At 41.9% G+C, this 21,958-nt stretch overlaps 1 protein-coding gene across 4 annotated transcripts in view; it reads left to right on the top strand.

Moving 5' to 3' along the window:
- Positions 1-21,958, top strand: part of LOC132818418 (centrosomal protein of 128 kDa) — a 410,636-nt gene that overhangs the window by 215,754 nt on the left and 172,924 nt on the right. For all 4 annotated transcript variants that reach the window (XM_060829432.1, XM_060829433.1, XM_060829431.1 and 1 more), the window contains exons 16-17: positions 269-328; positions 10,314-10,506. In XM_060829432.1, the coding sequence (XP_060685415.1) occupies positions 269-328; positions 10,314-10,506 (253 nt within the window). The remainder of the gene's footprint in view (positions 1-268; positions 329-10,313; positions 10,507-21,958) is intronic.

The raw sequence follows: 21,958 nt of genomic DNA, 5'->3' as shown, positions 1-21,958 counted from the left end.
AGTGATGAAAGGTGACTGGTGCCTAACTGGAGTTGCTGCGAGGTTGCCTCCTGATTGCACACTGTGTACAAGCTTCACAGAGATTGCAGCTCAGGGCTTCAGCAGCAAATCAATCAAGGTTCATGCTTCAGAATCATGAGCCTAATTAATTTCTTTTATAAACTGTGTGGAGCTGCCACCTGGAAAGTAGATTTTTTTTGAGTGATCATTCTTTCCAAATTCAATCTCTTCTGTTAACAAACAAATTGCAATCTAATTTTCTTTGCAGGCAATAACACTTACACATGGATTAGAAAACGATCCCCATCGCTGGCTGGCTGAAGTGAAAGTACGTATTCAGGGCACCGATATGATTGACTACTTTGGGGTCTCTATGGTGCTGGTAAATTTACAAAAAATGTCTTTGACATTCTGGCAACAAGACTTTCAGAGTCACAGAACACAGCACTGCATCTGCATTAATTGAAAATGTTGAAGACAATTTGAGGTTATGTGGTGAGGTGAGACTGTAAGGTCTAATAATGATCTTTAAAATTTTGAACCAAAACAGAAGTTGAGCCTTCTGAGGAAGGGTCAGAGGACCTGAAACATTCTTTAATTTAAAATTTTGAAGCTGTTTGTACAGTAAGCCGAGAGAAGGTAATTCCATGTTTGGAAACCACACCCCTATCAGATAGTCACAAATAAATCCAATAAGGAATTTGGAAGGAGGACCATATTTTAGTACAGAATGGTAAAATGCACAACTCCTCTGGTCCATTGATAAGAATTCTAGTTGCTCCATTGTCTTCCCATAACTGAAATCCCTATAACACTCCTATCAACCTTCTCTGTACCCTCACCAAAGTCTTTACATTCTGAAGTGTGATCCCCATAATTGTACACAATACTCCAGTCGAGTCCTAATCATTGGTTTGTAAAGATTTAACATGATGCCCCTGTTCTTATAATCAGTTCAACTATTTACAGAACAGTGTATTCCATAATGTTTTTCAAAATGCCTTAACAACTAATCTTCCTCCCTTCACAGATTTGTGAATTCCTTTCTGGTCTCGTAGCCTTTCCTAACATTGTACCATTAGTTTATATTTTCTTTCTATGTTGTTCCTCTCAATTTGTATTACTTCATATTTCTCCACATAAATTGCATCAGCTGTGTGTCTGCTCGTTTCACCCGACCCTCTACGTTCTCTTGATGAATGGTGCAATCCTGTCCAGTATTTGTGATGTTAAGTTTAGTATCATCTACAATCTTTAAAATCTTATTTCTTACATCAAGTCCTGATCATTTATAACAAGAAAACCAATGGTCCCAAAACCGACCCCCAAAGGGAAGCAACTGCATAATTATCATGAAGAAGAAAGGAATGGAGGAATGAGCGGGTAGAGTTACAAGATGGAGAGTAAGATGAAACCTGTTTAGAGAACTGGCGCTGGCCATTTGGGCCAACGGGCCTGTATCTATACTGTCAGCTCTATCTGATTTCAAGATAATTAGAAATAATCAGGCCAGTAAATGGCTTTTTTTTTCCCATATCCTGATATACCTATTATTAAAGTGTGGTGCTTGGAATACTTTAGTTTTCCTTTAGAGCACTTCACAAAAGACTAAAGCAACTAATCTTAGAAAATGGCTCATATAAATAAATTGTCATGAACTCCATGGCCAAATCCTAAATTTGTGCTTGCATGTGAAAGTTAATATGAAATATCTCAACAGACAACCTCTGCAGTGGGGTGATGCTCATGCAGTTTTAAAACTCTGAAAATAATTTGGGATGGTAGAATACTATTCTGAACATTGCATTGCTTATGCCGCTGGAGAATACAGTCAGGCTTTCATTCTCAATGTAAATGTTGTTTCATGGAGGTTTTGTGATCATTAGATTTTTATAAAAGAGGATTTGCTCTTTCTGTATCATCGAACATGGTGAGACTAGGAATTCTTCCAGCAGGAAAAGAATGGCGCCTCATCAGATGTCACTTGCTTTAACATACTCATGTCGCAACTTAAAAGTAAACCATTCTGACTTGGGCAAATTACTTTTTCCTTACTCCTTGCAGAAGGAGGCACTACTGCCTCACAGCGCCAAGGACCCGGGTTCCATCCCACCCTCAGATGATTTGTTTGTCTGGAGTTTGCACATTCTCCCCGTGTCTGCATGGGTTTCCTCTGGGTGCTCCAGTTTCCTCCCACAGTACAAAGATATGCAGGTTAGGTGGACTGACCATGCTAAATTGTTCATAGTGTCCGGGGATGTGCAGGTTAGGAGGATTATCCATGGGAAATGCGGGGTTACAGGAATAGGGGAGGGGGTGAGTCTGGATGGGAAGCTCTTTGGAGAGTCAGTGTGGACTTGTTGGGCCAAATGGCCTGTTTCCACACTGTAGGGATTCTAATCTCAATAAACAAATGAAATGGACCTGACATCACTTGTGGTGAAAGATTAATTTTGTACTGTAGCGTGCTGGAAAATTATTACTTTTTTGTTTATGAAAATATTCGCATGTCAAATATTGGATGTATTCATTTGGACTCTTAAAAAGCCATTGATCATCTGTGATAGTCCACATAATGACGTTTGTTAAAACAAGAACAATAATGTGAAAAGCATAGTGTTGGAAATATGCAAATACTTTGAGACCCAATATTAACATCTTATGGGTAATTACTGGCCAGAAATTGAACTGGACTAGCCATATAAATACTGCACCAATAAGAGCAGATCAGAGACTAGGAATTCTGCATTGATTAACTCAGCTTTTCTTCTCAACACTTGTCCACCATTTACAAGGAGCAAGTTAGAAATGTGAGGGAATGCTCTCCATTTGCCTGGATGGTGCAGCTTCAAAGCAGTCAAGAAGATCAACACCATCCAGGACAAAGCAGTCTGCTTGATTAGCACCCTGTCAATACCTTCAGTATTCAAATCTTTTAGCACTGACACTTTCTGGCACCAGTTTATACCACCTACAAGATTCATCACAGCATCTTGTGGGGGGCTGCATGGTGGCTCAATGTTTAGCACTGCTGCCTAACAACTCCAGGGACATGGGTTTAATTCCATTCTCGGGCGACAGCCTGTGTGGAGTTTGCACGTTCTGCCTGTGCCTGCGTGGATTTCCTTTGAGCTCACTGATTTCCTTGGACAGTCTAAAGATGTGCAGGTTGATGAATTGGTCATGCGAAATTGCCCACAGTGTCCAGGGATGTGCAAGCTGAGTGGATTAGCCATGAGAAATGCAGGGTCACAAAGATAGGTTGGGGGAGTGGGTCTGGGTGGAATACTCTTTGGAGGATTGGTGTGGACCCAATGGGCTGAATGGTCTGCTTCCACACTGTAGGGATTCTATGATTCTATGTTTGTAACTCACCTTGGGTCTTCAGTTATCACCTTCCAACCTGTAACTGTTACTACATAGAATGACAAGGGAGCAGGTACATAGAAAGGTCACCACCTTGAAATCTTCCCTCCAAGTTGTGCATCTCATTTGGAACTATATCACCATTCCTTCACTTCTGCTGGTCAGTCCTGGAACTCCCTCGCTAATATCGCCTGACTGAAACGGTTCAAGAAGGCAGCACACCATCACTTTCTCAAGAGCATATATGAACGGGTGTCCTTAAATAAAAGAACAAACGAGTCTTTTTAAAAAGGAAATGTACCAACCCGAGAGGAAGCTGACTTCTCCACTGCTTCTGGTGAGTAATTTATACCATGTTCTTATTGTGTTAGAAATGGATATCTCAGCAATTATTAATACAGGTTATGAAATGTGCTTGGCAATAATTTAACTGCAAATGCTTTTGAACTAAATTAGTAAATGTTTTGGGGGCATGCATGAAGCTGATGCACATTACCATTAAAACGTTGTGAGAATTATGAAGCTATGCTTCACTTCAATTAATATAATCCCATGTCAGTTAAACCAAATATTTTTCTTTTTTCTGCAGATAAAGAGGTTTGGAGGCACACCTCATGATCCCTTGAAAGTTCGAGAGGAAAGTTCAGGTGGTCTAGGAAGAAGCAGCACATATGGCTGCTTGCTAAAACAAGAAATCTTAGAACCGAAAGAGGTCTCATACCTATTGCTAATCTATGGTATCACTATATTCCACTTCATTTCTCTATTTAGAAATACTCTAATTTGTCCCTTAATGGTCCAACTTTGCAGATAGTTTCAATGATCTTCTGTGCTAATTTCTTTGTTTTCCCACCACGGGATAACAGTCCTTCTGTCTGACTTGGCTTCTTTCTTACAACTAGTTGTCTTCTGGTGTGGTAGAGCTTTAACCAGTGTGAATTTATCTCACCCGCTCTCCTTTGTAATCTTCAAACTTTAATTAATGTTGTCTCCAAAGTGTCATCCATACTCAGAAAACAAGCCTTTATAACTTCAGCTCACACCTAGAATTTCTGGTACCTGAAATCATGTTTTTTTGCCCTTCCTGCACCCTCTCATGGGTAGAAATGAGGTATCAGTGGCAGTGATGAGATCTGATCATGACACAAGACACAGGGCCTGACCAGTACGTTATAGAGCAACAATACAATTGCGTTTTAGCCACACAATAATATTGAGACATCTCACACTGAGCCAATGCAAATAAGAGCTAAATATTAACCAGAGTTCATGGATGCTGAAAATGTGTTGCTGGAAAAGCACAGCAGGTCAGGCAGCATCCAAGGAACAGGAAATTTGACGTTTCGGGCATAAGCCCTTCATCAGGCTTATGCCCGAAACGTCGAAGTTCCTGTTCCTTGGATGCTGCCTGACCTGCTGCGCTTTTCCAGCAATACATTTTCAGCTCTGATACTCCAGCATCTGCAGACCTCACTTTCTCCTCAGAGTTCATGGATGCCAACCCCCAATCACTTCCAAAATGAAACTCACAAGAATTTAGCTTCGAATCAGAAAATAGAGAAATGTGAAGATTGGATCAAAGGGCTATGGATTTCTGATATATGTGCGGTTTTGTTGAATCATTCAGTTCTGTTGCAACGACAGTGAGGTGCTGATTCTCAAGCCTACAGAGAGTGAGCTCACACCCACTGAATTACATTGAAAAAATTTCCACCTTTAGTATTTTGTTCAAATGAGACTGTGAACAACTTCTGATATTATAAGTTTTAACCTGTTATAATGTTGTTTGTCTTAATGTGTAAGTTTTCTGTGCTCTTTGGAATAAAACGTGATCACATATTATTTGTCACAAGTCTTTTTAAATGCTTTTCCTTGCACAATTCACACGTACCCTCATTATCACATGAAGCTAGCCTCGCAGCTTCTAAAAATACCTAGATTTCTAATGGATTGTGTTGTTACTCTTTAATGTTTTAAGTGGTCTAGAATGTATTAGTTTGACTTAATATTCCTTCCCACGGCCACACACCTGACCTGAATCTGAGTTGTCCTTGTTCGATCTTTCCCCTATGATTATGAGATTAGATTCCCTACAGTGTGGAAACAGGCTCTTCGGCCCAACAAGTCCACATTGACCCTCCGAAGATTAACCCACCCAGACGTCTCTGACTAACGCACCTAACACTACGGGCAATTTAGCATGGCCAATTCACCTGACCTGCACATCTTTGGACTGTGGGAGGAAACCAGAGCACCCAGAGGAAACCCACGTAGACACTGGGAGAATGTGCCAACTCCACACCAACAGTTACCCGAGGTCAGAATCGAACCTGGGTCCCTTGCGCTGTGAGGCAGCAGTGCTAACCACTGTGCCACCTGAGATACCAAGCATTCATCTGCTATGCTGGGCTGATCAATGAAACATTTTTTTTTGCTGACCTCCTATTCTCCACACTTCAGCTTGTTCTGAGCAATACTACGACACAAATTGTCCCTTGTATTTATTTACCTCTAGGCCTAATTTTTGCTGACCAAGACTAATTTATGGCATATCAACATAACTCATTTGAAATTCATGTTGTCTTCTGCAGATCCCCAATCATCTTGCAGTACTTGATCAGTGTAATATTGTATCCTGCCATGTGTGATCTGTTCAACTGAGTCGGTTTTTGTATATTCTTCTCTACCGTTGCACCATCATTACCCACTTTGCTGTTTGGGTTTCCTCTAAATCTCTCTGCTGCTCTCCTTGTTATCTCATCAAAACCTGTCCATTTGCCTAAGCTTTAAGTCTCCTCTCCCAATTTTCTACTTTTTCCTTGGTATCTATTCTCCTTGCGTTTTTTTGTGAAGCTCTTTGGAATGTATTTTTATGCTAAATGTATTGTATTAAACTATGTAGTAGTTGTCTTAACTTGAAAAAGGAAAAAAGTTCATATTTTGAAAATTTGTTCAAAGCTTAATCCTGAAATGAGCAGATTGCCTTATGGGAGAAGGCTACACAGGCTAGGCCTGTATCCTCTTGAGTTTATTAGAGTTGGAGGACCCTGAGGGGACTTGACTGGGTTGATGTTGAAAGGATGTTTTCTCCTGTGGGAGAATCTAGAACGAGGAGTCATAGTTTATAAATAAAGAGGTGTCCTTTAAAGCCAGAGATGACAAAACCTTCTTTTCTCAGCGTTCTGAGTCTTTAGAATTGCCTTCCTCAAAAGTCAGTGTCAGAGAGTCACACAGCACGGAAACAGACCCTCGGATCCAACTCGTCCATGCCAAACAAGTTTCCCAAACTAAAACTTATTTCATTTGCCTGCATTTGTCCCAAATCCCTCTAAGCCTTGCCTATTCATGTATCTGTTCAAATGTCTTTTAAATGTGGGAACTGTACCTACATCTACCACTTGCTCACGCAGTTCATTCCACATATGAACCACCCTCTGCGTAAAACATTGCCCCTCATGTCCCTTTTAAATCCTTCTCCTCTCACCTTAAAAGTATGCCTTCTAGTTTTGAACTCCCCCATCCTCGAGAAAAGACTATTGCTTTTCATGTTATCTATGAACCTTTAAATATTTTGAATACAAAGGTAGGTTGATTCTTAATTACCATAAAAGTTTATTACAGATCTGCAGGAATATCGGTTAAAATGAGATTAAAATCAGATCTGACTGAATGACTGATTGACTTGTGAGCCACTATTGTGAAGTTAAGTGTTGATTGTTTTATGCACGATATAAAGGGTACCATGTTACATTTCACCCCATGGTTGAAAGCATTAATTCCCCAGTGAATGTGCATTGGTGATGAACTTAGAATCGGTGACTGCAGTGTTCATCTCTTAGTCTGCAGCTTAATTTCAGTTTTATGTTAGACCTAGATTTTGGTTACGGAAGTGAAAATCAGTCATTGGGCATGGAAATTAAAGTCTTACCCTGAAGTTTGGAAAATGAGGATATTTCATTGGATGATGGATGGCAGGTCCTGACCCAATTAAGTCCAGGCTGGGAAGACCTGTGGTAACTTTCCTGTTCTGCCACCAGTTAAGGATCTAAAAGGGCAATTGACGCTCATCTAAGGACTTCATCACAAGCTGATGGTAGTGGCTCATCATGCAGAAACCTAGGAAGCAAAACACTTGTACTGAGCGGGATCACTCATTCAAAGGCATTCAACATTAGGAAGAAAGAGCCCAAGCTCATGACTCCACACACCTTTCTGCTCACCTGCAAGTAAATTTAAAGCTTTGGTTTCATACCAGTCTGCAATCAAAATCTTTTCAAATCTCCTTCTTATCATTGTTATATTTTTGCTCTAGATGTAAAAAAAAAATTGCTTTGCTCTCTGTTTAAAAATATCACAAAGCATCAGGAATCAATACAGTCGCTTCACATGATGTACTGTTGCTTGCCAGGAAACTTGCTTTCACAGTAGACCACATGTAAACATGAGAGCAAATAAGTTGAAATGTTTCAGGCCAGATTTTTTTTTCAGAGCAAAGCACAACTGCTCATGGGACTGGTTCTGATCTGGGGAAGTTCACCATCACCATCATTCAGTAGGCTAATTTTTTCCTCCATTTTTTGAAATTGTAACATAGACGTATATCAAGAAGGCGCCCTCTTGCTCCATCGTAGAGGAGTAGATGTCTCACTTCTATTCGGTAAAGTTAGACCACCTCTGATCGCCTTTGACTGTAAAATGGGTGAATAGTGACTCAGAAATCTTTCAGCTTGTGACTGCAGTGGTGTTTTTACAAATGCCTGACTATGATAAATATAATTAAAGAAATGCTGTTGTTGTTTAGCAGTGAAGGTCAGTATGCCTGACAGTAGCTAAATTTGGAATAGAAAGGCAGATGGAGGACAGAGATGCAGGCTGTACGAAGATTGTGGGTTAATCTCTTTTAAAGGCATCAACACAATTTTTCTCATTCCTGTAATAGATTTTATTTCTTAAGACCTTAAGAATGTATCAGTTTTGGATAAAATTTGTGACCACTTTAGTATTGTAAACTTTTTAAGCTCATCTTTGCTCAGATCATATTTGCCTGAAGAAATTATTTTTGTGAAAAACGTTGTTGATCAAAATTTTTTAACCTTCTGAAAATCTAAGGTTCAGATGCTAACAGGATCTTCACACTCTACAGCAGTGCATCTAATAAGTACACTTATGGGTATACTTGGAAGAATATTTCTTTGAAGATCACTTAAGAATTTGGATCTGATTAAAGTTTGAGCTTACTGATATCTTTAAACCAATTTAACTTTTAAATTACAAATTCACAATTGGATCAATGGGTCCTGTTCTACTGACTGACAGGTTAAAATGAAAATTACAGAGAAGGACAAACTAACTTGATGAAATAAATTTAGAATTTACTTAGTTAAAGTTCAATATACTTAAAGATGTCACTGGGTGTGAAGTCTTTGGATGCTAATAGTATAGTTGGATTTCATAGAATCCCTACAGTGTAGAAACAGGCCATTTGGCCCAACAAGTCCACACCAACCCTGTGAAGAGTATCCCATCCAGACCCATCCCCTATTACTCCTCATTTCCCCTGACTAAAACACCAGCCTATACATCCGTGAACACTATGGGCAATTTAGCATTGCCAATCCACCTAACCTGGATATCTTTGGACTGTAGGAGGAAACTGGAACAAACCCACACAGACACAGGGAGAACGTGCAAACTCCATACAGACAGTCACCCAAGGCTGGAATTGAACCTGGGTGCTTGGCCCTGTGAGGTAGCAGCACTCACCACTGAGCCACCATGCCACTTGGTTTAATGCATCTTGGGACAGTTTTCACCGTAGAGTGATGATGTTGGCTGTGCTCTAAATGACTTGAAACATACGGCATTTAAAAATAGTTTTGGGATTTCTTGTGCCGTATTTGGAAATTGCTTGTATTAACAATCATTTGTTTAGGTCAGGAGATTGCTCCCTCTCCCTTCATAGCTGAAGTCATTAACAAGTTACTGAAAAAAAAACAGGTGTTCATTCCAACAATTGATGTTTCGAGATGTTAAATGAAGTTGTCTGGTAACAGAACATATGTTTAGTAGGCTTTTTCAACATTTTCACAGGTACTTAAAATAATTCATTAGTATCAGCGAAAAGTGGTGTCCTGTGTTAAAATGAGGAAAAATAAGCAAATAATTTGTCTTGAATATTTTAATATTGATTATACTTAATTGATCAATATGCTGGAAGACTATTCTCATCAAAAATCCATTTGTGATTTGTGTTGCTAAGAGCTTTTATCGTGTGATAGGGAGGGGCACGTGCTATGATTTCTTAGGAAGCCTTGAATCAGTCTCTTTAAGACAGGGGTGCTGTTTGTGAGCACTTCAGCCAAGCTAACTCTTATCAATAAGTCATTTCTCATGTACTGACAAGTCTGCATTTGTTTTCAAGCTGTCTCTGCAGTTGATCAATTTAACTGTTAATTACCTCTCTCTCAGCAGGCAAAACCTAAATTAATTTATTCAAAATGTGATTAGTATAGGATTCCTAGATGTAAGTTGTAATTAATGTAAAGTTCTAAAAGTAGTATATTATCCAAATTTTAGACAATAGTATGACTCAAACCACCTCTGATCATTATTATTAAGATGTGGAGGTGCTGGTGTTGGCCTGGGGTGGACAAAATCAGAAGTCACACAACACCAGTATGCAGTAGCCCAATGGGTTTATCTGAAATCACAAGCTTTCAGGGTGCTGCTGCTTCGTCAGGTGAAGTGATGAAGGACCTGGTGAAGGAGCAGTGCTCTGAAAACTTGAGATTTCAAATAAACCTGGTGTTGTATGACTTCTGACATTATTACTAATTCATATGATCTAAATTCCGTTTCTTCCTTTTTGTCCAAAAGTTCTGACTAATTTGGATCAGACTTTGATACAAATGGTACTTCAGAATCTGACTAACAATATTGCCTTTTAGACCAAACTACAGTGGCTATGTGAAGAAATGAAGGAACGAGAAGGACGAGAGCTCAAACTACGATCCCACCTCCGACAGTGTCGTGTGCAGTTGAAGGAACTCCTACAGGACAAGGAGTCCGAGAGCCAGCTTTTCATAGAGCAAATCGCAAAACAAGAACGTCTCCTTGAGGAAATACACAAGGAAAAAAGAGGTTAGTCCTCTAACATCATTGTTAAGATGAGGTATAAGTCAGATGTAACCAGGAGAAACAATTATACCTTATTGACCAACACCAGTGCACTTTCTCAAGGTGTTGGGTAGAGGGGAAACATTCAGTGTTTGTAATTAAAATCCACTTTGACCTCCCACAGTGATTGTATTGTTGAGTGATGAGCTATTACTGAATGCAGTAATTGGTCTTTGTTGAAATTTCTGGACACAGAAATAGTAAAGGAAAATTAATCAGGTATGGGTACAATGTGGGATTCCAGCTGTAGGATTGTGAGGTTAAAATGATTGTAATGATTTAGACTTCCTGTCGCTGGTGCTGAGTGGGAGTGTATAATAAATAAGATTTTATTGTCTATACCTGTTTAAAGAAAAGCAATTCTATTGTTTTGGAAGTGATGTTATGGTTCAAATATCTAAAAGAACCCCGGTTTTATTTGTGAAATTCATGTAAGTACTTCCCAACAGGAATCAACTATAATAGAGTTGAAATATATGCACTAAGAATATCTAGTTGTATTCAGCAAAATGGAAAGTTAGGAAGATGGAAGAAACTGAGATTGTGTAGAGTGGTTGGTATGTAATCTGAATATTATTATGGATTTATACTTTTGTGTAATTTTTGTACTTCTGGAAAATAGGAAAAGGAGTAGGCCACTCAGCTATCTACCCAGCCTGCTATTCTAGATCACAGCTGATCATCTCACCAGTGTCATGTTCCTGATCTCTCTCTGTATCCCCTAATGTCATTAGTCTACAGAAACCTATTGATTCTGTATTGAATGATTGGACTTAAGCAGCCCTCCAGGGTACAGAATTCCAAAGATTCACTATTACCTGAGTGAGAATATTTCTCCTCATCTCAGTCTTAAATGGTCTGACCCTTACCCTAGGATTTGGTTCTAGGGTCACCAGTTGGGGAAGCATCCAATCTATATCCACCCTGTCACACTCTGTAAGAACTTTGCGGGTTTCACTGAGATCTCTTATTCTTCATAACTGTACAGAATGCAGAATGGAATCCAATTTCCTCAATATCTCCTCAAAAAATACTTCTGCCATCCCAGGAATATTTCTGGTGAACCTCTATTACACTCCCTTTCTGGCAAGTGTATCCTTCCTCAGACAAGAATACCCAGATCCTTTTGGACACCAGCACATGCCAATCCCACCGATTTAGGAAATAAATTTCTTTACTCTACAGAGGTGAATACATTCACACTTTTATGTATTATATTCCATTTTCTAGCCCAATCACCAAATGTGTGTAAATGCTCTTGAAACCTTTTTGGATCGTCCTCACAGTTTGTGTTCCCACCCAGTTTGATCTTATCAGTAAATTTGGAAATAATTCAATTAGTTCTCACATTCAAATCTTTTATATAGGTGATGAATAGTTGTGGATCTAGCATTGACCCTTGTAATACCCATTTGTAACAGCCTATCATTCTGGGAATGATGTATTTATTTCTATTCTTTGCTTTTTGTCTACGAACCCATTCACAATTCATGCTAGAATGTTTCTCCTAATTCCATACCCTCTTATTTTGTTTGCTACTATCCTGTATGGGAGCTTATCAAACACTTTCTGAAAATCCAAATACATAATATCTACTGGTTCACCTATAAGTAGTACCCTTGAAAATTATAGAATTTTACAGTACAGAAGGAGATCCTGTTCTCCACTATAAACTGTCCCCACCCCCACCTGTACAAAGCCCACATTTATCCATGCTAATCTTTTATCTTTCACATACCGACAGAAGCTTTTACAGTCCTCCTTTCTGTTCCTTGCTAGATTGTATTCATATTCTTTTTTCCCTCCCATTATGAATTTCTTGGCCCTTCCTTGTTGGTCCTAAATGACTTCTAAACCTCAGGCAAAGCAATATTTCAGTAAAGCAGTATTTGTGGGCAGCACGGTGGCACAGTGGTTAGCACTGTTGCCTCACAGCGCCAGAGACCCGGGTTCAATTCCTGCCTCAGGCAACTGACTGTGTGGAGTTTGCACATTCTCCCCGTGTCTGCGTGGGTTTCCTCCGGGTGCTCCGGTTTCCTCCCACACTCCAAAAATGTGCAGGTTAGGTGAATTGACCACACTAAATTGCCCGTAGTGTTAGGTGCAGGGGTAAATGTAGGGGAATGGGTCTGGGTGGGTGCGCTTCGGCGGGTCGGTGTGGACTTGTTGGGCCGAAGGGCCTGTTTCCACACTGTAAGTAATCTAATCTAAAATTCAGGCTTCTTTTTGTCTTATGCAGCATTAACCTATTTTATTAACCACAGTTGATTTGCCTTTTCTTTTTGTGTTAGGGCCCTGATGACTGTATATATCTTGTAGACTTTGGAGCATTTCTTCAAGTGCTAGCTAGTTCCAATGTACCATTAATTGTTTTATGATTTGGAAGTGCTGGTGATGGACTGGCATGTACAAAGTTAAAATTCACACAACACCAGCGCTCCGAAAGCCAGTGCTTCCAGGTAAACCTGTTGGACTATAACCTGGTGTTGTGTAAATTTTAACTTAATTTTTTTCATACCTTTTCTCAATTCACCCTATCCAAATGGCCCCACAGATCGTAAAATCTGAGTGAAGACAACAATGACTCTAGTTTCAATTCACCATATCACACTCAAACCCCATGTAAAATTTTATCGTATAATTGTCACTAATACTCAAGGTTCCTTTACAGAAATGACACTAATTAACACTTTCTCGTTGCACATCAAAATAAACTGAATCCCATGTGGCCCTTTGACCGACCATTCCAGAAACCCACCTTGTACACACTGCAGGAATTCATCCTCCAAAGCATCAAACTGACTTGGTTTACCCAGTCCATCTATAAACTGAAGTCACCTATTATACACACATGTTTCGTGTATCTCTAACTTCCTGATTTTATAACATGCCCAAAAGGTTTGGTGTTGTATAACCAACTATCTTTCCTCATTGTTTCTTAGCTCCATCTTGATCCTTCAATCAAAGATCATCTCTTACTAATTTACTGCTATCGTTCCTAATTAGCAGGGTCTATTCCTCCTCAATGTAGATTAACCTTGGCTATTCGTTTACCAATCTTGGTCGCCTTATAGTCTGCACTCCGCAATGGAAGTTAAAATCATATTTATTTATTTATTCATTCATTCATGGGATGAGGGCGTCGCTGGCTAGACCAGTATTTATTGCCCATCCATAATTGCCCAAGGGCAGTTAAGAGTCAACCACATTGTTGTGGGTCTGGAATTACATGTAGGCCAGACCACGTAAAGATGGCAGTTTCCCTCCCTAAAGGACATTAATGAACTAGATGGGCTTTTCCAACAATCGACAATGGATTCTTGGTCATCATTAGATGATCAATTCCAGATTTTTAAAAATTGAATTCAAGTTCCACCATCTGCCGTGGTGGGGTTCAAACCTGGGTCCCCAGAACATTACCTGCATCTCAGGATTAACACTCTAGTGATAATACTACTAGGCCAATGCCTCCCCTTGAATTTACCTCAAGTTGTGCATTTCAATCATTAATCTTATTGCAAACGCTTTGTGCATACAGATGGTGTCTTTAATTCAGCTTTGTTAACATAATTCTACATTTTAATCCTAGAAAGGATGGTATTTCTTATAACATCGTTTACAATCCTGCGTCTCAAACTGTTTTACAGGCAAATGATATTCATTTTGAACAGTAGTCATGTTGTGATGTAAGCTGTGATGAGACAGTGGCTCAGTGGTTAGCACTGCTACCTCAAAGCACCAGGGACCTGAGTTCAATTCCAGCCTCAGGTGACTGTCTGTGTGGAGTTTGCACATACTCCATGTGTCTGCGTGGGTCTCCTCCAAGTGCTGCAGTTTCCTCCCACAGTCCATGATGTGCAGGTTAAATGGATTGGCTGTGCAAATTGCCCATAGTGTTCAGGGATGTGCAGACTAGGTGGATGAGCCATGGGAAATGCACGGCCACAGGGATAGTGTAAGAGGTTGGGTTCAGCTGGAATGTTCTTCAGAGGGTCGGTGTGGACTCAATGGGCCAAATCCACACTGTAAAGATTCTATGAAAAATATCAAATTGTATGTAGAAAATCCCCACAGACAGCAGTGAGATAATGACCAGACAAGTTTTGTTTTGGTGATTTTGGTTGACCAGAACACAGGTGAGAATTCCCTTACACTCTTTCCAAAAGTGCCAGGCGATCTCTTCTGTTCACCTGAGAGGGTGGGCAGGATGGTTTGTTTAAGGTCCATTCTGAAATGAGCAGCTCTCGAGCACACCCCTTTCTGTCCTGCTTGACATGTTCAAATCTCTGGAATGAAGACTTGACCCTCCAAGCCTTCTGACTCTAGGGGACAGTCTACTCAGTAAGCTGACATTGTAGATATATAAATTGGACTTATTTAATACTTTATTGCTATACCTCCTATAGGCTTTTACTATTTTGCTATAGTTTAATTATTTGGAATACAAGCATTTTACATCCTGAAGGGGATTCCAATTTTTTCTTTTGCATTGATGATATCTGCATTGGAATCACTAATCTCAGCTGAAAATGTGTTGCTGGAAAAGCGCAGCAGGTCAGGCAGCATCCAAGGAACAGGAGATTCGACATTTCGGGCATAAGCCCTTCATCAGGAATGGGGAAAGTGTGTCCAGCAGGCTAAGGTAAAAGGTAGGGAGGAGGGACTTGGGGGAGGGGCGATGGAGATGTGATAGGTGGAAGGAGGTCAAGGTGAGGGTGATAGGCCAGAATGGGGGTGGGGGCGGAGAGGTCAGGAAGAAGATTGCAGGTTAGGAGGGCGGTGCTGAGTTCGAGGGATTTGACTGAGACAAGGTGGGGGGAGGGGAAATGAGGAAACTGGAGAAATCTGAGTTCAATCACTAATCTCAGGTTTGGCAGCCTTTGAAACAGAGTGGTGAGATTTATGAGACATGGTTGAAGAAATCTTTTTGTAGTGGACAGCTTTGGACAGATTTTGTTTTCTCCGTAAATGCCCAAGAGCAACATGCCAGTGTATTTTCTTGCGTCTTCCACAGATTGAACTTGCAGCTTGCAGTTAATCCAGTTCTTGGGAATGTACCACCACAAAATCTTGTCCAGCTCCTCCTGCACAACTTGGAAGCTAGAGCATTGTTTGTGACAAAAGTGAAATGTGATAAGAATGATGCATGTATTGAAATATTTGGCTGAAGGTTTATTCCCATGACAGTTGTGGTTCTGACTGTAAACTTGGAGGGGACACTGTGTCGAAAGTCTTAAGCATACAAAATAGCTGTCTAATACCACAAATGTTAATATCAATGTGTAGTATGAAGTGAAAGCTAGCAAACTATTTGCTATTTATTTATACATTTCCATTCTGTGTGTGTTTATTTAGGGTACACATGACAACACTGTTTTGAGCTCCAAAGTCACATTGTAGGTCTGGATTTTGAGGTTTTCAGTGGGAGTGAGCAGACAGAATAGAAACTTGCATCCATTGCACCCCACTTGCATCCATCTCTGTTTGAGCTTGTTCAATCGAGCATTGGATGGACAAGTAGGGGCTGTCCAGTAGGAAGGTGCATATTTAGAGGGTAGGCTCAGGTTGCAAGCAGGAATCTAAACTGACACATTATGGTGGCAGATGGATAATACCATGGACACTAAGGTTGGTCATGTCTGCAAGCTTAGAATCCAGCCCACAGTGCTTGGGCATTGGTATCACTATGTTTTTAGATATGCAATACAAATGTATTGATGTCATCCACAGATATGTTGCCTATTCAGATTACTCACTATTGGTGAATGGTGTTCAAAATAGTGATTATGGAGAGCACTGAAATTGCTTGATACCAATTAGTTCAGAAGGCTGCAGCTTTAGCAAAGTTGTAGTGTAGCCTGTGAATTGGGTAATGTAAACTTCAAAGGAGCTAATGTCTGGTTGAAATCCAGTTGGTGTTTTGATAGTACTTGTGTGTATGCCTCAGGAGTCCATTCCTTGAAGTGCTATTTTGGGTAACAATCCTGAAAGACTAGACTGTGGAGGTGTGGAGGAAGAGAATAAAGTCAGGTATCTATGGTTCTGCAGGAGGCACACATGTTGAATTATTGTTGGAGTTGCCAACTTGTATCATTTTTATTGACAGTCCTTAACTGCATCCATGTGTAAAACTGAGCATTGTCTGGAAGAGATAAAGATTAAATTTTTCAATGCTAATCTGGGTATCACTGCTTGCAAGATGATCCATTGTAGGTTTTTGAATTCTTAGAGCTATTAAAATTTGCAAAATTGTTTCATTTGAAATTCAGTACCTGCAATTTAATCATGAGCATATAAAACATATTTTCAACTCCCGTTTAAATTTAAAGTATGTTTTATTTGAGCTAACAATCTTGCTGTTTCATGTAGGGATAGTCTTGAAACCTTTTTTGATTCATTTATGAGATGAGGATGTCACTGGCTAGACCAGAATTTATTGTCCATCCCTGATTGCCCAGACAAGAGTCACCTACATTGCTGTTGAAATGGAGTCACATGGAGGCCAGACTAGGCAAGACTAGCAGTTTCCTTGGCGAAAGGACATTAGATGGGTTTTTCCGACAATTGAAAATCGATTCATGGTCATCATTCTTAATTCCAGAATTTTATTGAGTTTAAATTCCACCATCTGTCGTGGTTCGATTCAAACCTGGGTTAGCCAAACATTACCTGGATATCTGGATTAACAGTCCAGTGATAATACCATTAGGCCATCATCTCTCAAATGCCAGGCAATGACCATCTCCAAATGCAAGACAATGCAACCACCACCCCTTGACATTCAATGTATTATCATCACTGAATCCCCCACTATCAACATCCTGGGCATTACCATTGACCAGAAACGCAACTCAACTTGCAACATAAACACAGTAGCTGCAAGGCCAGATCAGGGGCTTGGAATACTACCTCGACACGGTCCTGACTCATCTCCCAATACCTCGACACGGTCCTGTCTCATCTCCCAATACCTCGACACGGTCCTGTCTCATCTCCCAATACCTCGACACGGTCCTGTCCCCTTTAGTCCTCATCTCCCAATACCTCGACACGGTCCTGTCCCCTTTAGTCCTCATCTCCCAATACCTCGACACGGTCCTGTCCCCTTTAGTCCAAGAACTCCCCACCTACGTTCGGGACACCACCCACGCCCTCCACCTCCTCCAGGATTTTCGCTTCCCCGGTCCCCAACGCCTTATTTTCACTATGGACATCCAGTCCCTGTACACCTCCATCCCCCATCACGAAGGACTCAAAGCCCTCCGCTTCTTCCTTTCCCGCCGCACTAACCAGTACCCTTCCACTGACACCCTCCTTCGACTGACTGAACTGGTCCTCACCCTGAATAACTTCTCTTTTCAATCCTCCCACTTCCTCCAAACTAAAGGAGTTGCCATGGGCACCCGCATGGGCCCCAGCTATGCCTGCCTCTTCGTAGGATATGTGGAACAGTCCATCTTCCGCAACTACACTGGCACCACCCCCCACCTTTTCCTCCGCTACATCGATGACTGTATCGGCGCTGCCTCGTGCTCCCACGAGGAGGTTGAACAGTTCATCAACTTTACTAACACCTTCCATCCCGACCTGAAATTCACCTGGACTGTCTCAGACTCCTCCCTCCCCTTCCTAGACCTTTCCATTTCTATCTCGGGCGACCGACTCAACACAGACATCTATTATAAACCGACTGACTCCCACAGCTACCTGGACTACACCTCCTCCCACCCTGCCCCCTGTAAAAACGCCATCCCATATTCCCAATTCCTTCGTCTCCGCCGCATCTGCTCCCAGGAGGACCAATTCCAACACCGCACAACCCAGATGGCCTCCTTCTTCAAGGACCGCAGATTCCCCCCAGACGTGATCGACGATGCCCTCCACCGCATCTCCTCCACTTCCCGCTCCTCCGCCCTTGAGCCCCGCTCCTCCAACCGCCACCAAGACAGAACCCCACTGGTTCTCACCTACCACCCCACCAACCTGCGCATACAACGTATTATCCGCCGCCATTTCCGCCACCTCCAAACGGACCCCACCACCAAGGATATATTTCCCTCCCCTCCCCTATCAGCGTTCCGCAAGGACCACTCCCTTCGTGACTCCCTTGTCAGATCCACACCCCCCACCAACCCAACCTCCACCCCTGGCACCTTCCCCTGCAACCGCAGGAAATGTAAAACTTGCGCCCACACCTCCACACTCACTTCCCTCCAAGGCCCCAAGGGATCCTTCCATATCCGCCACAAGTTCACCTGTACCTCCACACACATCATCTATTGCATCCGCTGCACCCGATGTGGCCTCCTCTATATTGGTGAGACAGGCCGCTTACTTGCGGAACGCTTCAGAGAACACCTCCGGGCCGCCCGAACCAATCAACCCAATCACCCCGTGGCTCAACACTTTAACTCCCCCTCCCACTCCACCGAGGACATGCAGGTCCTTGGACTCCTCCACCGGCAGAACACAACTACACGACGGCTGGAGGAGGAGCGCCTCATCTTCCGCCTGGGAACCCTCCAACCACAAGGTATGAATTCAGATTTCTCCAGCTTCCTCATTTCCCCTCCCCCCACCTTGTCTCAGTCGGTTCCCTCAACTCAGCACCGCCCTCCTAACCTGCAATCCTCTTCCTGACCTCTCCGCCCCCACCCCACTCCGGCCTATCACCCTCACCTTGACCTCCTTCCACCTATCCCACCTCCATCGCCCCTCCCCCTAGTCCCTCCTCCCTACCTTTTATCTCAGCCTGCTTGGCTCTCTCTCTCTTATTCCTGATGAAGGGCTTATGCTCGAAACGTCGAATTCTCTATTCCTGAGATGCTGCCTAACCTGCTGTGCTTTGACCAGCAACACATTTGCAGCTTGGAATACTGAGGTGACTAACTCACCTCCTGACTCCCTAAAGCCTGTCCACCATCTACAAGGTACAAGCCAGGACTGTGATGAAATGATCCCCACTTACATGGGTGGGTGCAGCTCCAACAACACTCATGACGCTTGACACCATCCAGGACAAAGCAGCCCGCTTGATTGACACTACATCCACCAGCATCGACTCCCTTGACCACCAAAACTCAGAAGCAGCATCGTGCATTATCTACAAGATGCACTGCAGAAATTGACCAAAGGTTTTTGGCCAGCACTTCCAAACCCACAACCACTTCCACCTAGCAGGACAAGGATTGCTGATACATGGGAATACCACTATTTGCATGTTCTCCTTCAAGCCACTCACCATCCTGACTTAGAAACATAACACCGTTCCTTCACTGTCACTGGGTCAAAATCTTGGAATTCTCTGCCTAAGAACATTGTGGGTCTAGCTGCAACATGTGGGCTGCGTTGGTTCAAGAGGGAAACTCACCACCACCTTCTCAAGGACAACTAGGGACAGACAGTAAATGCTGGCCAGCTAGAAAGGTCTACTGCCCATGAATGAATTTTTTTTTAAAAAAATGTTGGTAGCTTGAGGAATTCTGGTTCAGAGTTGATGAGCTGCTGTATAACAGAAGTAGACCCTTCAGTCCAACTCAACCTAGTCCCATTTGGCTGCTTTTGACCTATATCCCTCTAAACCCCTCCTATTCATATTCAAATCCAGATTCCATTTAAATGTTGTTATTGTACATGCCTCCACCATATCCTGTGGCAGCTTGTTCCATATATGCACCATCCTGTTTGTGAAAAATTACTTCTCAGGTTCTTTTAAGTCTTTCCCCTCTCACTTTAAACTTACGTCCTCTAGTTTTGGACATCCCACTTACGAAAAAGGCTTTGGCTATTCACACTATCTATGCCCCTCATGACTTTACAAACTTCTACAAAATCACCCCTCAGCATCTGATGTTCCGGGGAAAAAAACCCAGCCTATTCAGCCTCTCCCTATAACACAAACCCTCCAGTCCCAGCAATATCCTTGTAACTGTCTTGTATAGCCACAACATGTCATCCCAACTCCTGTACTCCATGCCCTGACCAGTGAAAGTAAGTGTGCCAAACACCTTTTTCACTACCCTATGCACCTGCAATTTCACTTTCAAGGAATTATGCAACTGAAGCCCTCGACCTCTTTGTTCGACACTCCCGAGGGCCCTACCTTTAACTGCATAGGTCCTGCCTGGTTTGCCTTACCAAAATGTAACACCTTCATCTATATTAAGCTCCACCTGCTACTCCTCGGCCCATTGGCCCATCTGTTCAAGGTGCCGTTCTATTCTGAGATAACCTTCCTCACTATCCACCATACTACTTATTTTGGTGTCATGTGTAAACTTGCTAACCACATCTCCTGTATTCACATCTAAGTCATTTATGTAAATGACAAAAAGCAGTGGACACAGCACCGATCCTTGTGGCACACTGTAGGCTTCCTGTCTGAAAAGCATCCCTCCACCACCACCCTCTATCACCTACCACCAAGCCAATTTTATATCCAATTGGCTAGCTCCCCTGGATCCTCATGTTACTAAATAGTTGAGCATTTGGAACCTTGTCAAAAGCTTTGCTGAAATCCATATAGACAACAACTACTTCATTGCCTTTATCAATCTTCATTGTCACCTCTTCAAAAAACTCCACCAAGTTCATGAGACATGATTTCCCATGCACAAAACCATGTTGAATATCCTTAGTCAGTCCTTGCCTTTCCAAATGCATGTAAATCCAGTCCCTCAGAATATCCCCCAACAACATACCCATCACTGACATCAGGCTCACCTGTCTATAGTTCTCTGGCTTTGCCCTACGGCCTTTCTTAAATAATGGCACCACGTTAGTCAACCAATCGTCTTCCAGAACCTCACTCGTGGCTGTCAGTGGTAGAACTATCTCAGCAGTTGACCCCACAGTCTCTTCCCCAGCTTTCCACAAAGTTCTAGTAAACACCTGATTAGGTCCTGGGATTTATCTACCTTTATCCATTGTAAGATCTCTAGCACCTTCTCTTCTGTAAGATGAACTTTTTTCAAGATATCACTATTTATTTATCCAAGTTCCCTAGCTTCTATATCCTTCTCCATAGTAAGTACCCACATGAAATATTCGTTTAGTATCCCACCTTGCCACATTGATCTTTAAGGGGCCTTATTCTCCCTGGTTACTCTTTTGCCCTTAATACACTTATTTTAGCACGCACTTACACCCCTTAGAATAACTATCTTGAATTAGGTCAGTGGTCAGACACAGGAGGGTGTGACTATGAGGAAGGCAGGTAGAGGAACCCAGGAGTTTGTTTAAAGGAGCCTTGGCTCAGGAGTCAGGATGGGTCAGAAAATAAATCAGGAGATAAGAAAGGCATGTGAGAAAGGGGGGACTTCAATTTGCAGGTGAACTAAGAAAATCAGATTAGTAGCGGATCCCAAGGAAAGGAATTTGTGGAACATCTTTGAGATGGGTTTACTTTGTTCCAGCT

This window comes from Hemiscyllium ocellatum, chromosome 8 (genome assembly GCF_020745735.1).
Source record: "Hemiscyllium ocellatum isolate sHemOce1 chromosome 8, sHemOce1.pat.X.cur, whole genome shotgun sequence".
NCBI lineage: Eukaryota > Metazoa > Chordata > Chondrichthyes > Orectolobiformes > Hemiscylliidae > Hemiscyllium > Hemiscyllium ocellatum.
Note: the sequence above shows the minus strand (reverse complement) of the source record. Positions and strands in the feature narration are given on the sequence as shown.